Source organism: Crocodylus siamensis, chromosome 8, assembly GCF_052110815.1.
Source record: "Crocodylus siamensis isolate JL-2025a chromosome 8, ASM5211081v1, whole genome shotgun sequence".
NCBI lineage: Eukaryota > Metazoa > Chordata > Crocodylia > Crocodylidae > Crocodylus > Crocodylus siamensis.
In genome coordinates, this window is record NC_143402.1 from 12,687,402 (window position 1) to 12,702,418 (window position 15,017).

Sequence of the window (15,017 nt, forward strand, 5' to 3'; positions counted from 1 at the left end):
TGCAACACCAGGCCCTAGAAAGTAAGAGAAGTAACCCGAAATGTGCAAATATGATTTGGCCCTCTTCTTATTAAAAAAAAAAAATAAAAAAAAAATCCATGGAGATTGTGAAGTGAAATGAGTTACATTTAGCTTGGCAGTAGTAGCCAGTTGAATTAAATTATTTTTCTGCCCACTTATCTCTAATTTTAATGTCAATGGAGATGTTCTCAGACAAGTTATGCTACCATTAAAAAAATAAAAAATATATTTTTAAAACCTGCAGTAAAACGAGGTTAAGTATCTGCCTTAAACTGACAAATTCAAGGAGATTTAGAGTTAAGGCTGCCAACTCTCTCAATAACTCAGTGTTACTGCAGAATATAAAGCATGCGGAATCACAATACAAGAAAATTTATAGAGAGCCAGTTCTCAGAGTGTATCAGAAAATGCTTTACATATATTAGATGCTGAACAAGGTTGTTGTGAACAGATTTGAAGAGAGAGCGAGCAAGAGAGCACATGAGTGAGTCAGTGGCTTGGACAGCAGGGGAGAGAGATCCAGACAGATGGGAAAGTGCATGGGAGGTAGTGATCCCAACTGTGGAGACTTGTGTGAAGAGGCTACAGATTAGGCCACAAAGATTAGAAAGCAGAGTGAGTGGGAAGAAAGGAGGTTATTGGTAGGTAGGTGGGGGAGGAATTGGAAATAAGGTAAAAAAAAGGAAGGTTGAAGCAGAGAGGTGGCAATTTTAAAGGCTATTTAGCAATTCAGAGGATGGTGCCCGTACAGTACCGATTATAACTGTACATGGGGAAGTCAACATCCACCGGGGGTGCTTCTAGTGGGGCCCTGCAGGGACTGGGCTTGTCCCTAAAATGATCTTTTATTGGATGACTGGAAAGACAAAGGTTGCAGATGACACAAAGACTGGGGGAGCATTAAATAATGAGGAGGACTGGACACTGATACAAAGCAAGTTGAGTCACTTGGTCAGCTGGGAGCTGGGAGATACAGTATGTATTTTAGTGAGAGCCACAAGTAAAGTTATTTATCCAGGAAAAAAAAAGTGCAGTGCACATGTCCAGGACAGGGGCTCTATTTTGGGTGGCAATGATTCATGAAATGTCTAAGCATCATAATGGATAATCCAGTGAATGTGATCTCCCAGCTGAATGCTGTGGCAAAAAGGACTAATACTAACCTGGAGCATCTGAATAAAGACTTGTGCGGAGGAGTAGGGAGGAGTCTTACCTTTTTTTTTGGCACTGATGAGGCTGCTACTGGAATACTGTGTCAGTTCTGGTGTCCACAATTCAAGAAGGATGTTGAAAAATGGGAGGGGATTTGGAAAAAGAGCCAAAAGAACAGTTAAAGGATGTCTTACTGGGAAAGCCTCAAGGAGCTCAGTCCAGTTATCAAAGGGAAGGTTTGGGGTGACTTGATCACAACCTACATGTACAGCAATCTGACAGGAGAAGGGTCTTCAATCTTGCAGGCAAATGGATCACAAGATCCACAGACAGGAAGCTGAAGCTAGATAAATTCAAACTAGAAATAAAAAAGTACCTCAAAGTGGCTAACTAGCTGTTGGAACAACATACCAAGGATTATGATGATTTACAGTGATGGAGAAATTAAGTTGGGATGTTTTTCTAAGAGGTATGTTACTGTTCATGTGCAGTTACTGGACAAGAAGCAGTACTGAAATCCTGGAAGTCAAAGCCTCTGTGATGCAGCAGGTCAGAGTAGGTGACCACAGCAGTTCCTTCTGACCTTACCCATCCATGAAACCCTGGGATGAAACCAGAGCCCATTGGCTTCAGTATTCAGGCTGCACACACTAACCCATTGCGGGAAGAGGTGGAACGGCTACTTTGACTGCACATTGCCATGTTATGGTCAGGTTACAAAGTACATTAAAAAAATGTACCCCTAGCATAGAAAACCTTGAACCTTACCCATCTATTTTCAGTATTTCAAAGACCACACTTTCACGGAAATATATTCTAATTTTTGTTTAAGAAAAAAAGAACCTGGATATTTTTTCAAAACACACTCAGATGTTTAAATGACAGGGGCAATTCAAGAAGCGACCGTCCCATATAAGATACTGATCCTGCGACTACTCATTCTTATACGTAACCTAAGTCACTGAAGCCAACAGAAGAACTGAGAGGATCGAGATGTGGACGTATCAGGCTTCTGTGACTGAAGCAATGCATAAAAGGGACAAGATACAGGAGAGCAATTCAGGGAACCGAACTTCATAAGAACTCACAAATAAATATATGGACATGAGCTATGTTCAGTACCTCCATCATTATCCAGGTTATCGCCACACACCATTTCCATGACAACGTTACATCCTGTGCCACTCCAGCCCACTTGGCAGACACAGTGCCATCCATTCTGATCCAGGGTGCACCTTCCATTTCCATAACACAGACCTGGGCAACCATCTGGAAAAGAAAACAGAGAGAACAGGACTTCATGCTGGAGTTTATTTTTCTTTTTTTTTTAAAGTCATAAGCTATCCAACAGCAATATATAAAAGTCTATAATACTGGCTACTTGCACATGATACCACAGTAAATCTACTTTGGATATCATTCACAATCTTGACCAAAAGACCTCAAGTTGTTCCTAATACAGCTTGTATAGGAAGGTGTGCCTACAATCTGAATGCATGTAGATCTGGTGTCTTGGGAGTTGTGCACGTAAACTCACATGGGGATGAGCAAACAGCATCTCTACACACAAATCGGGTATAGGCACAGATGCCTACCTGCTTTATATGCAAATGTCACCCGTTTCTCTCCCCCAACTGACACTCTGTATTGTTCACACCGAAAATCCATCACCCAAAAAAGTGCACAAGACCTATGCGATCAAATGTGAAAGCAGCATCTAAAGGTATATTTCTATACGCTGTAGGTATCTTTATTCACCAGGGTTTGGGAAACCTATTTTGATTCGTTGTACAATACTTCCCCAAGAATAGAAAAAGGTAGTTTTCACTGCAGTGCAGACTCATTTCCTAGTTATAACATTACATTCTGTTCAAAGAGGACAAACGCTTGCCCTTTAGTGGCTTCGGGAAATATTTTGCCTCTTTTGGTAAATTATGGATCTAGATCAAGACTGGAACAATGACCGTATCACCCCCTGGACTGCAGGTTCGTAAACTCTGAATCAATAGTAGTTTGGGCATTCTCAACCAGCTATTTTGCTCTGTATGCCTGTATGAGTGACGGATAGATAATCTCTTGGATGTGTACACTCATGTCCATCTGCTTGCATGGTCTGGTGCCAGCTCAGATGCTTGTCAAATCCTTACCACACCACACAGGGAGCCAGAGGACAATGGATAACTCTGAGCAATCAGCTTAACGCTGCAAGTGGCATCCCTTCTAAAAGGAGTCCTTTCTTTTTGCCTCAGCCGACTTGCAAGAATTCAATACCTCTCTGTACTTGACAGTGCACTTGTGCACTATCAAAGGGAAAAGATTTGATATAGAGAGGAAGGGAAGACTCAGCTTGCAGGCATTTCTGGCAGAGATGTTGCAAAAGGTCCTTGGAACAGATGACCGAAGAGACAGGGACTAAGTAAAAATGGTCAGTCTAACCCAGTGCTGTGTTCCTGAGCTGCATGCACTAGACACTGAGAAGAAGGTGCAAGAAACTTTACGGCAGGCAGATGTGGAATAGCCTGCACACAACGGAAGTTTCTTTCTCAATCTCATTTTAAAGTTTGGTTGCTTTCCAAAATCCTTGTGTTTTGTTTTGCTTTGTTAATCTTTACTGTTGCAACTGCGGCTGTTCTTTTTAATCACATAAATATACATGACACCAGTGCTCCAGGATCTACACTGGCTGCCGATGAGTCTCCAGGTAGAATTTAAGCTGTTGCTTATGGCCTATGATGCCCTAAATTTCCTGGCATCTGCCTAGTGGAAAGATGCTGCCTCTCCCCTCCCCGCAATGCCATGCTGTCACAGCTGTGAGCAGCAGGGGTGCTTGACTTGGATCCTTTTCATTATAAAAAGAGAGGGAGAGGCTGGCGTGGCGCTCTCAGAGTCGGCTCTGAGATTCTGGAACTTGCTCATCTCTGGTTTGAAACAGCTTGAACTTGATGATCTTCCACGTATGCCGTCAGAGCCAATTATTTTATAGGGTTTGGGGGCGAGGTGGAGGGCATGTTCCTGGGTAGATCACAAGGGCAATTTTCAGCTTTAAAATGTACTGGCCAGAAGATTAAATTCATTATTTGCATGCAATTCAGTGGCTTTATGGCTAGGGACAGGCATTCAAAAAACCAGAGCCTAAACTGATTCGATCTTTGCCAGGGCCCGCCAGCCCTGGCTACCGCTGATCGCTCCCTGCGCAAGGGGAGTGGTAAAATAAGCCCCCTCCTTGCCCCTCCATCAAATGCTAGAGGGAGGGGGGAAATAATCCCGCTCCCTGCCTCCTCGCCTAAGGGGGCCCTGCCGGCCAGCCTCTGGCCACACCCCTGTCCCTGCCGCTGGAGTGGGGAGCGACTGCGATAGGGGATGGAGCCCCTCTCATGGTTTGCCCCGGCGCAAGCCTCTTCCTGGTGTGGGGGGCATGTTGCGGGTGGAGCCGGGGCAGGCAGAACTGCTGCAGACTGCGCGGGGCTAGGGTGGCACCGGGGCTCAGAGGGGTGGCCACAGCCGCCAAAACCTCCCCTAGTGCCACTGCTGCTTGCTTCGCACAGTTTGCAGCAGCTCTGCCTACTCCTCTTTGCCTTGCCCCGATGGGAAGAGGCTGAAGTACCTGTCACGGTTGCTCCCCCATCGCTGCTCCAGCAGCAAAGACGGGGGCATGGCCGGAGGCTGGCCAGAGCAGCGACCTCAGGCAAGGGGGCAAGGAGGGAGGTTATTTTATTTCTCCCTTTGGTGTCTGGCAGAGAGGTAGGGAGGGGGCCATGCAGGCAGCGATTGGTGGTGGCGGCAGTCAGGGCTTGCAGACCTTGGCTGCAGTTCCCTGGGGGCAGAGGGGGCAGAAAGGGAAATAAACTCCCTCCCCTGCCCCCGGGGGCCACGCTGGCTGGTATCTGGCTGTGCCCCCGCCCCTGCAGCAGTGAGGGGGGACCGCCAGGCGGACCCTGGCTCGGGTCGGTGCTGGTGGGACAGGGAGGGAGGAATTAACACCCTCTCCCTGGCCAGTTCACGTGAGGCTACTGCCAGATCTGGCCATGCCCCCGGTGCTGGAGCAGTGAGCCCAGAAAAGCCTGGCAGGTCCGTGCTGCTGGGAAACAGGCGGGAGGGAGAAATAAACCTTTCCCTGCCTCCTTCATTGCAGGGGGGGGAGGTTGGAGCCATTAAAATAGGCTAATGTGCACCCCAGTGGAGGTTCTGGAGTTAATCTGCATTACCTAAAGAGCATTAACGAACGTGTGCCCTCAGAGCTGAAAGCTCTTCCTAATCTCCAACCTAAATTCTCACAGAGAACAGTCTATCTCCATCTTCTTTATAACCTTTGGTATTTGGAGACCATTTTCAAATCCTTGCTCCATCTTGTCTTCCACAAATTCAATAATCCAAGCCTTTTCGGCCTTTCCTACTCCTTTTCAGTCTTGCTTCCCGGGCCTCTCATTTTTGTTGCTCTGTGCTGGGCTCTTTCCAATTTGTCCCCATCTTTTCTGAAGTGCCAGGGCCCAAAAAGTTCTGTACAATGCTGTATTTTGAAATGTATTATTTTCCTTCCCCCTGCCTCCCAAGCCTTAAAGAAGGATATTTCTTTTACAAAATTTAAAACGACTCCGGTTGCAGATGATGACAATAGGAGCATTTTTGTTCTAATGGAAGGACCAGTACAAGTTAGTTTGGTAGTGGGAAATCCTCACTGCTGTCACCATTTTGTGAATGGAAACCCGGCAGCAGAAATATGACTTGCCTCCCAGGCTATATTAAATATCTACATTGATGTTGGTAACAAACTGCCAAGGCAGCATTGTAATCATGCTCACGTTAGACATCTCTGCTTCTGATGGAGCATTGTGACAATGTAAAGAGATAAGAATGCAGAATGGACTGATATTCTGTTAAACACATTTTGTTAAAAAGAAAAAGACTTTTGCCCTGTCAATGTATCTTTCTATCTACTTCTAGCCATAGTCGTCCGTTCCCTCTGTCCTGGCAATGTAAAATAAGAGGGATGCTGAGAAGTAAACCTGGAACAAAAAACACCCCAATCCCCAACACTTTTGTATCCTTTTATTACGTTTCTGCAATGCCGATAGGAAAAGCTTACCTCGGACAGCATCTAAGTAGTGAGCTTAAAAAAGAAAAAAACAAAACTGTGATAGATTGAATTTTTGTACCAAAATGAAAATATAGAAACCATTTGCTAATGGTTTACCATCTGTTGGTTAAGATAAAGTGCCTCCCTCTTATTGCAATCAGGTCTCTTCCTACCACTTTGGATAAAATAAATTGCTCATCTTTGTTATCCATATGACCACCAGGATGCACAGCACAGCTTGCATCATTCACAGTAGCGCCTATAATGTTAATAACAGTGACTGAAGAAAACACATGTAGCTGCAGTTATCTTTTGTTAATAAACAGCTCCTTTTTTCTTTGCACCGCCCTTCTGTTATTTCCTGAAAAATGTGGCCCTTCCCTGTTCATTAAAATGGCAAAAATGTACAGGGAGCAGTGGAATTACCTTTTAAAAGCTTGCTTATAGGAAGCCAAATTGATCAAAGTTATGCTAGGAAGTTCCTTGTATGTGCAAATTATTTTGTTCAAGAAAGGGTTTTTGTGTTGGGCTTTTAAAAAATGGAAGAACAGATTAACCAATGGCTGAACTGAGTAGGTGGCACAGCATTTGCAAAATATGAAAGCTTGGACTGCTTACTCCTCCAAACGAGGTACCCAAGTCTCTCATAGGCAATTAAAATGTTTATGAATAAGACTGTTCCTGAGACACTATTAATGTTGTTTTGACAAGAAAGACGATTAAGCTTTGCAAAAAAGTATGTAATGCTGCCTCAAAAATATAACAATTACATCTGTACTCCTGAATGAGGACTTCCAAAAAGATCTGCAAGCTTAAATTTCTTAGGAATATTGCTACAAATCAGCTACACAAAAACCACCTATAGTCCAAAGCAAAATATTTAACTCCTCTGATGTGAAGGCAGAAGATTTAGTGTAAGATGGATTTAAACCGCAAGAGAGAAGGTTTAAAGGAAGTCATTTAAGTTTTACTTTTTTTTTTGCTCGTGACTTCCAGTTCCTGTAGGATGGCAGCCCAGATGCGCAGTTGGATGCACCCTGCATAACTTTGTTTTGATATTTTCAACTTATTACAATGATATTGTTTCATATAAAATAACAGCTGTGCTGAGACTACTCTATGGGACCAACAGAGTTCCAAGACAATGGAGAGGCACCTGTACCTACTGAATTTGTTCTCTACCATTCCCAAGCAAAATTTAACTTGATGATAATGATATTTTTCTATTAGATGTTCAAACTTTTTTTTTTTGTTTAAGTTAAAAATCTCACCGATGGTGCAATGGTCTCCTTCCCATCCAGGGCTGCACTCACACTTCCCATCTTTGCACTGGCCATGTTCAGCACAGTGAGAATGGCATGTACGTTCTTCACAGGTCGGTCCTACCCAGCCTTCTTCACACTGGCATATTCCTCTTGAACAAACTCCGTGGCTCCCACAGTCCAGCGTGCATAGTTCTATGTGAGATTCAAAGAAGACAAACCTTGAAAAGGGAATTTCTCATTTTGTCATGAGCTACATATTGATAATGAACTATTGCCACATGCATGCTGACACCAGACATCAATGGGGATTTTGGTCTGGAGTGTTACCACCATAGGAAGGCCTTATGCAACCACTCTACTCCTTTTTAAAAATATATTTTTTTAAACCCAGGAAGTAGCAAACCCATGAATGCATCATATCCCCATTCCTGATTCAGGTTGGCTGGTTTGTTTAAGTAACTCCCGTATATGCACAAAAGGCAAAAGCTGATGTCCAGGTGCAGGGTTTAAGTGGTCAGAATTCAAAGCGTGACATTAGATCAAAGTGGTCATTCGGGTATTAACTAGTTTGTAGTGATGCCAATAGCTTTCACTTACGACCATAAATGAGCTACCATCCAAAAGGAAACATCGTACATCAAACAATAGTTGTGCATCAAACAACCCACTGTGCTGGAACACACATTTCTATAGTTTTCAAGGACTCTAAAAACATTTTTACTTTGCTCACCCAGCCCATCATGGTTGCCTGGTAAGAGCAAAATCTATTTTATGTTGACAAGGTCTGTTCTTCCAGGTCTTTTCAGTTCAAGGGATTTTTTTCCTGCATGGACAGGACTGTAGTGAAATTACATTTATAGTGAAGTAGCATGAAAGCTGCAAATTGTTTCAATACATCACAATATGCCAATTTCAATTCCATTTCCATTTACACTGAAGCTGCTTTGTAAAAAAAGAAAAAAAATGGCTTCATTATTAAGAGGGCTCCATGCAGTTTAAATTTATTTAAAATAATTAGCGACTGTAGACAGAATTTGCTTGTTATTCTGCAATTACCCTGCCAGAAAAAATGTTTCCTCCTCCTTCCTCTCAGACCTAGCTGCGTGTACTGAAAATATAAGCCCAAATCACCAGGTCCATTCTGACACAAACATTTTTAGTGGTGGAAATACTTTCCTTGACAGGTTTCAAGCAACGATTGTATCTTGTTCTGAACTGCTGCATTCAAACATCCCTTTAATGTCTGTAGTGGCAAAAACAGTTGCTTTACATGCTGAATACATTTTTTAAAACTCAGAATCTAAATCTTTTATCGGTTTTGATTTTTCAATTGAACAAAGAGCAAAAACGAAATAAAAAGCAAATTACCATGACACACTACTCAGCAGAAGTCTATCTCCAAATCTGGTTCTATTCAATATTTTTATGAATGTGTTGGGTTATAGAATAAGGCCTACTATAAAAAGACTGAGGGGGAAAAAATAAAAGACTTCCAATATGCAAAAGGTAGTTTTAAAAAGAGGCTAGCGATCAGTTTTTTGCCATGCCCACTGGAGTTTGGCTTAGTTTGCAGAAGACAATAAGGTTTTCCAAGTATTTAATCTACACTGAACTACAGGGATAGGTAAGTGCTTGAACAGGCTAATTTGAGACGTTATAGGATCTGCTTCATTGGCAGTTCCTAACAGTGTGTTAGACAGAGATCTATTAAGGATGGTTTAAGTATACATATCCTACTTCTGTACAGGGGATGGAATACAGGACCTTTTGGCGACCTTCATTTCAATGATTCTATAATTTTTTTTTTTTTTTTTAACAGCAGTCTAATTTACAGGGGACTTGAAATGTCATTTTGCTTTAATGGTTTAAAGTCAAGAATACTTCTATTCATCAATAACTGTCTCAGAGAACAGTCTTCTACGTGGATAAATAAAAAAAGTAAGTCTACCTTACATGGTACAAAAGTGATAAAAGAATGCTAAATTATCAATATTTTTCTCCCTTGGGAAATGCATTGCAAAGAACTTGAAAAATGCAAGGGTGATTTAAGTTGCTACTGCCAAACTTCTTCAGTACATCACAATGTACAAGACTAGAACAAAGTAAATCTGTATAAGAGTCCTTTGCTCACCTGCAAGAAAAAAAACCCCATTAAAATCGAAAAGCATAATTTTGACATTTATGTGCAGAAAATTGCATCTCCCCACCCAGTTTGAGTATGGGCCAGATCATCAGCTGGTGTAAATTAGCATAGCCCATGAGCTTCATGGAACTACCCTGTTTTACATCATACGAAGCCCTGGCTCTCACTATGCAACTATACAGGTCTGGATAGTGCAGTGAGGCTGCTTTTGCTCTGAACAACATGCACAAAGTAGCCAGTATGCTTGAGGCATCCCTCGGAAAATGCCAGGTTGTAGTTTTCCCATGGATTTTGACTACAGAAAAATACTAGCACAATTCTTCTGTTGCAAAGAGGCCACATCCACGCAAGTGTGGACATTTGGTTCCCTGGGGACAGCTCACAGCGGCTGCCCATAGTTGTCCCCAGGGAATGCCTGAGTGCCATGTGCCCTCTGGCATGCGACAGGTTACCCTGGATGAGGTAAGGGAGGCTGGGGCCAGCACTAGGTTGGCCCTACCAGCCTTACCTGGGGTTCTGGGCTGCAGCAATGGCATTCTTGCCGCTCAAAGCCCGGCCAACAGCTGGAGCATGGCTCTGGCTGGCCAGGCTCTGGTTTTGAGTGGCATGTGCTGCCCCACTTTTCTTTTTGTGGGTCTTTTTTTGACCCCTGGATATCCAACCCTACTCCCCACCGTGGTCAAACCGCAGATGTATGTGTAGTACCACATATCACATGGCCACACTTGTTTGGACACGGCCAGAAAGACCACAACAGGTCAGAATGTCTGTAACACGGTGGATTCATATTTGAAACCTCTGGGTGTATCCCAGTGCGTGTGTCCAGGGACACGTGTTGCCCATGAGACAAACAGCAGTGGCATCTATTTGTGCCACTGCTATTTGTCCCCTGGCATGCCCCTGCTCATGTGCTCTGGTGCATGGCAAAATAACTGGAGTGGGGTAGGAGAGGCTGGGAGCCTGCAGCCTTAGCTGGGGTCCTGAGGGCCTCCCAGGGCAGCAGCAGTGCTGAGCTAGCTGCCTAGAGCCTGGCTGGCAGCACAAACTGCACATGTGCGCTTGTCTGGACATGCCCTCTGAGTTTATTTTGTGAATCAAGACCAGTCTAGCAACTGGGGAATTCTGCAGTGGTGCACAACCACTCTGACAATGACTACATCACCTTGCCATAATGCTACAATTTTAAGAACTGCCAGCAGAGGGGTGCAGCCATGGTAGGTAAATTTATGGCATTCTAGTGAATTAAATACAACTAGTTGGGCTTTGTCTGAGCTCAAGAAACGACCTGTAAAGAGTAAAAGCAGCTTTATAAGTCAAGGCTGCAAACTACTTGGCCCCTGAACGTGGAGGGATGTGGAGTCTTTTAGTTCTACATAATGAAGCTGAGTCTAGTTTGCACATTTCAGTAATGGCTCTCTATTGGCTATGTGACATTCCCAGAGCAGATTTTGGGGGGGGGGGGGGGGAGGAAGCCACCTGTGACAAACTGTAGACATTATTAAGAAACTGTATTTCCTGCATGTGGAATAACAAGGACACAGCCCAGGCCCTGAGTCTCATTGCAATATCACCTGTACTTCCATGTCAGGGACCTTCTTAATTTTACTTGCACCATGCTAGGTGCCCCATCTGCACCTGTTCTCTCCATTTCTCTCTTTCTCTCTCTGACGGTTCTTATTTCTTTTTTTTTTTTGTCTGCAAAATAAGTCCATCAAGGCTTAATTTTTTGGGGTGGATAGGCAGAGTGGAACTGGGGGTATACTGTTATGTCTGAATGTGTTAATGACTCCATCAATAGGTTCTCTGATCCACAGAGAAAGTGCGTGAAACTACGGGTAGAGCTAACCAAATGCAAAAGACTCTGTGTGCTTGTTAAGCTTTCCCCCCAGTTTTCATGGAAGGTAATACGGTTCTGGTTCCTACAACTTTTCCTGATATTTCGGGACTGACCAGGTACATCTTCAAAAGCCACCTGTTACAGTGACAGACAGAGGGATACACCACTGAGCCAGGATCTTGCCTTTACTAGACCAGTAAGAGAAACAGTCCTGAGGACGCAGTCAGGAAGGCCAGCCATACCTTGTCATGCATCCACAGATGCATCTTGAGCAGGTCCAGGGAGGTGATCCTCCCCCTCTATGCAGCACTGGTCAGGCCGCAGCTGGAGCACTGCGTCCAGTTCTGGGCGCCGCACTTCAAGAGGGATGTCGACGGCATGGAGAGGGTCCAGAAGAGGCCACTCGCATGATCAGGGGCAGCAGGGCAGGCCCTATGAGGAGAGGCTACGGGACTCGAACCTGTTCAGCCTCTATAAGAGAAGGCTGAGGGGAGATCTAGTGGCCATCTATAAACTGGCCAAAGGAGATCAGCAGGCAATGGGAGAGTCTGTGTTCCCCCCGAACTCTACTGGGAGTAACAAGGAATAATGGCCATAACTTGACGGAGAGTAGGTTCGGGCTAGATATCAGGAGGCGCGACTTCACGGTCAGGGCGGCTAGGATCTGGAACCGACTTCCAAGAGAAGTGGTGCAGGCTCCTACTCTGGGGGTCTTTAAGAGGAGTCTGGATGAACACCTTGCCGGGGTCGTTTGATCCCAGTACTCTTTCCTGTCATGGCAGGGGTTGGACTTGATGATCTGCTCAGGTCCCTTCCGACCCTACCAACTATGAAACTATTGAAATCTTTCAGTGTATCCTCACAAACTCTCCCTCTGTGCAGGCTTTAGAATAATGGGAGAACTTTTTGTCACTCACCTGCACCTCCTTTTCATTTCTTTGTGGGATATCTTCTTGCCTTACTGCACCATGGCACTTCAGCTGTATTTAGAGACAAGGGACCAGATCCTTGGCTCCGGTAAGTTTTCTTCACTCCACTAGAGTGCACTGAGTTACTCTGTACTATACTAGCTGAGAATCTCCCCTGTGCTTAATCTGTACACTTCGCACTGCATTATTTTACAACTGAAAGAAGAGCTTTGCAACCCTAAGGACCAGAAACGTCAATTTGTTATTACACAGGAGTTGAAACTGTGTAGCAACTGACGACGCTGCCAGGAAAGTGTTGGCAAACTGCTGGGAACTGGCACAAATTGACCCCTGCAGTTATAGACTTTCATGAGCTATAGTCAAAGGCAGAGGTTATCAAACTGTGGTCTGTGGACCACCACTGGTCCGTGAGCTCCATTCAGGCGGTCTGCAGAAAGGTTGCGGGACAATGGAGAATATCTGTACTTCTAAGGTGAAACTACTGATATTAAAATATGAGTTGTGTGCTTTGATTTGTAGAACAAAAATAATGTATTAAGTGGTCCGCTGAGACCCTCAGCAATCTTCAAGTGGTCCATTGTCACGGGGCAGGGTCCTAGGAGTGGCCGTGATCTCTCCTAGCGCCCCCTACCGTGCCAAGTGGGTGTCCATGCACCCTTGTTCTCGCCTGCCACGTCTTTGATGACAAAAGTATTAAGGGAGGCTGCCTTTTGCCCCCTTGGACATGGTACCCCTGATGTATCCCAGCTTGCGTCCCGTCTTAGCGGACTCGGTGAATTAAAGCCTCAAGGGCTATGCGTGGCTCCTACCACACCTAATATCATGCCCCAAGCCTCTCAGATGTACCGGATGTTGTCTTGTCAAAATCCCTTGCTGTGCCCTCACAGTGCCTCCTTGCTTGCCTACTATCGCCCGCGCCCTTGCAGACGCCCTTTGGGCTCGTCTCAATCATTCACCCTGGGGCCTTTCTCCGTGTTCCCCGTGGACACTCACCGGGGCTCTCTCTCTCTCTCTCGCCCACGCCGGGGCCTTGTCCCGCGATTCCCGCCTGCACTGGGGCCTGTGTGCGCCCTCCCTGGGCCTTCTATTCCTGTGTGCGCCCTTCCTGGGGCTTAAGGCAAGCACCCTCTGGGCTTCTTGCTGGTGCCCACTCTGGTGTTCCTCACAATTGGGGCTCAGGTGGCCGTAGCCATGCCTGGCTCCCAGACCCCCTTCTCGGGTCCTACACCCTACTGGGCTCCTCACTGAGGCTCAGGTGGCCGTAGCCGTGCCTGGCCCCCGAATCCCCTCCTTGGGCCCTAACCTAAGCACCCTCTGGGGTTTACAATTCCTGTACGGCTCAGGCGGCCGTACCTGGCCCCCAATCTGCTGTGCCCCTTCTTAAGACTGGGGTCAGTACCCCCTTAATGCTGTGCCCTCTCTGGCACCGGGGTCTCCACACCACTGTGGAGCCCCATGAGGCCTCCTCCAACCCCTTGTAGCCTCACCCGGTCCTCCGGTGTAACAACAAAGCAATATCATAAGCCAGTCGGCTACAACTCAAGAACTAAGCCGCCTGGCTAAACATAAACTCTAAGCCCTCTGGCTACACATCAATCAAATCCCCTACCCGGGCTTCCTCCTCCCAGTATCCTTGAACTGAAGCTATTCAGGCCATCGAGCTGCCTACTCCAGCAGAGCTCCTTCTCCCATGGCTGTTAGTGGGGAACTGCTTGCTTGGCCTCAGCCTGGGCTGTTTATATAGGCCAGGCTCTGCCCCCTTCCGGTCAGCTGACCGAACTGCGGTTGCCCCGGCAACCGGTACCTCTACCTTTCCCTAGGAGCAGGCACTTCAGTGCCCTGCCACCTCCATGAAAAAGGAAGTTTGAGAACCACTGGTCTAAGGTAGATCACATACAGAATTCAGACTCTGCAGCCGTAGCGTAGCCCACTAATGAGCTAGAGACTTCTTGAAAAAATAAAACTAGATCAACTCAAGCAGACAGAAGTCTTTACTGACATGTTCTTAATTCTCAACGTTCATTAATTTTATTGGAATAAGGCAAATGTAGGCTATGAAGCATTACTGGATGATATTCCTGAAAAAAATTACAGATATGTTGATCATTTCTAAGCTAATCTAAGAAGCATTAAAAATTCACTTCAGACTCTTATTTTAATTACCTAAGTCAACAATGAGTTCTCTTAAATGTGTTTTATAATAATACGTTTCTACTTGTGTAATAAGGAGAGGAAAATTAAAGCTAAATATTTTATAATTTGTAATGATAAGGCAGGATTCTATGCTATTTCAACATATTTCCAGAATAACTTGCTTAGGAAATTATGTTAATATATAAAACCAACTGTAAACAAAAGAGGTCTTAAAATAAAAATAAAAATTTAAAAATCTTAAACTAAAAAACACTTCCATTTTAACTTGCCCTTATCTTTAAATGATGAAGCATGTGCTACTGTCTAAAGTCTAAACCCTTAAGTATCATATTCATAACTTTGCTATCCATTTTTTAATAAATGGATTTCCATAAAGATTAGAAATTAATCTTACCTGACTTTCACCCAATATGCTTAACTGCTGGAGGCTGTGAAATTTCAC

The 15,017-nt window shown here is 44.8% G+C and overlaps 1 protein-coding gene across 1 annotated transcript in view; it reads right to left on the reverse strand.

Moving 5' to 3' along the window:
- Positions 1-15,017, reverse strand: part of TENM1 (teneurin transmembrane protein 1) — a 508,339-nt gene that overhangs the window by 132,930 nt on the left and 360,392 nt on the right. The window contains exons 12-13 of the mRNA XM_090059290.1: positions 7,519-7,704; positions 2,296-2,442 (exon numbers count right to left, since the gene is read on the reverse strand). Of these exons, the coding sequence (XP_089915416.1) occupies positions 2,296-2,442; positions 7,519-7,704 (333 nt within the window). The remainder of the gene's footprint in view (positions 1-2,295; positions 2,443-7,518; positions 7,705-15,017) is intronic.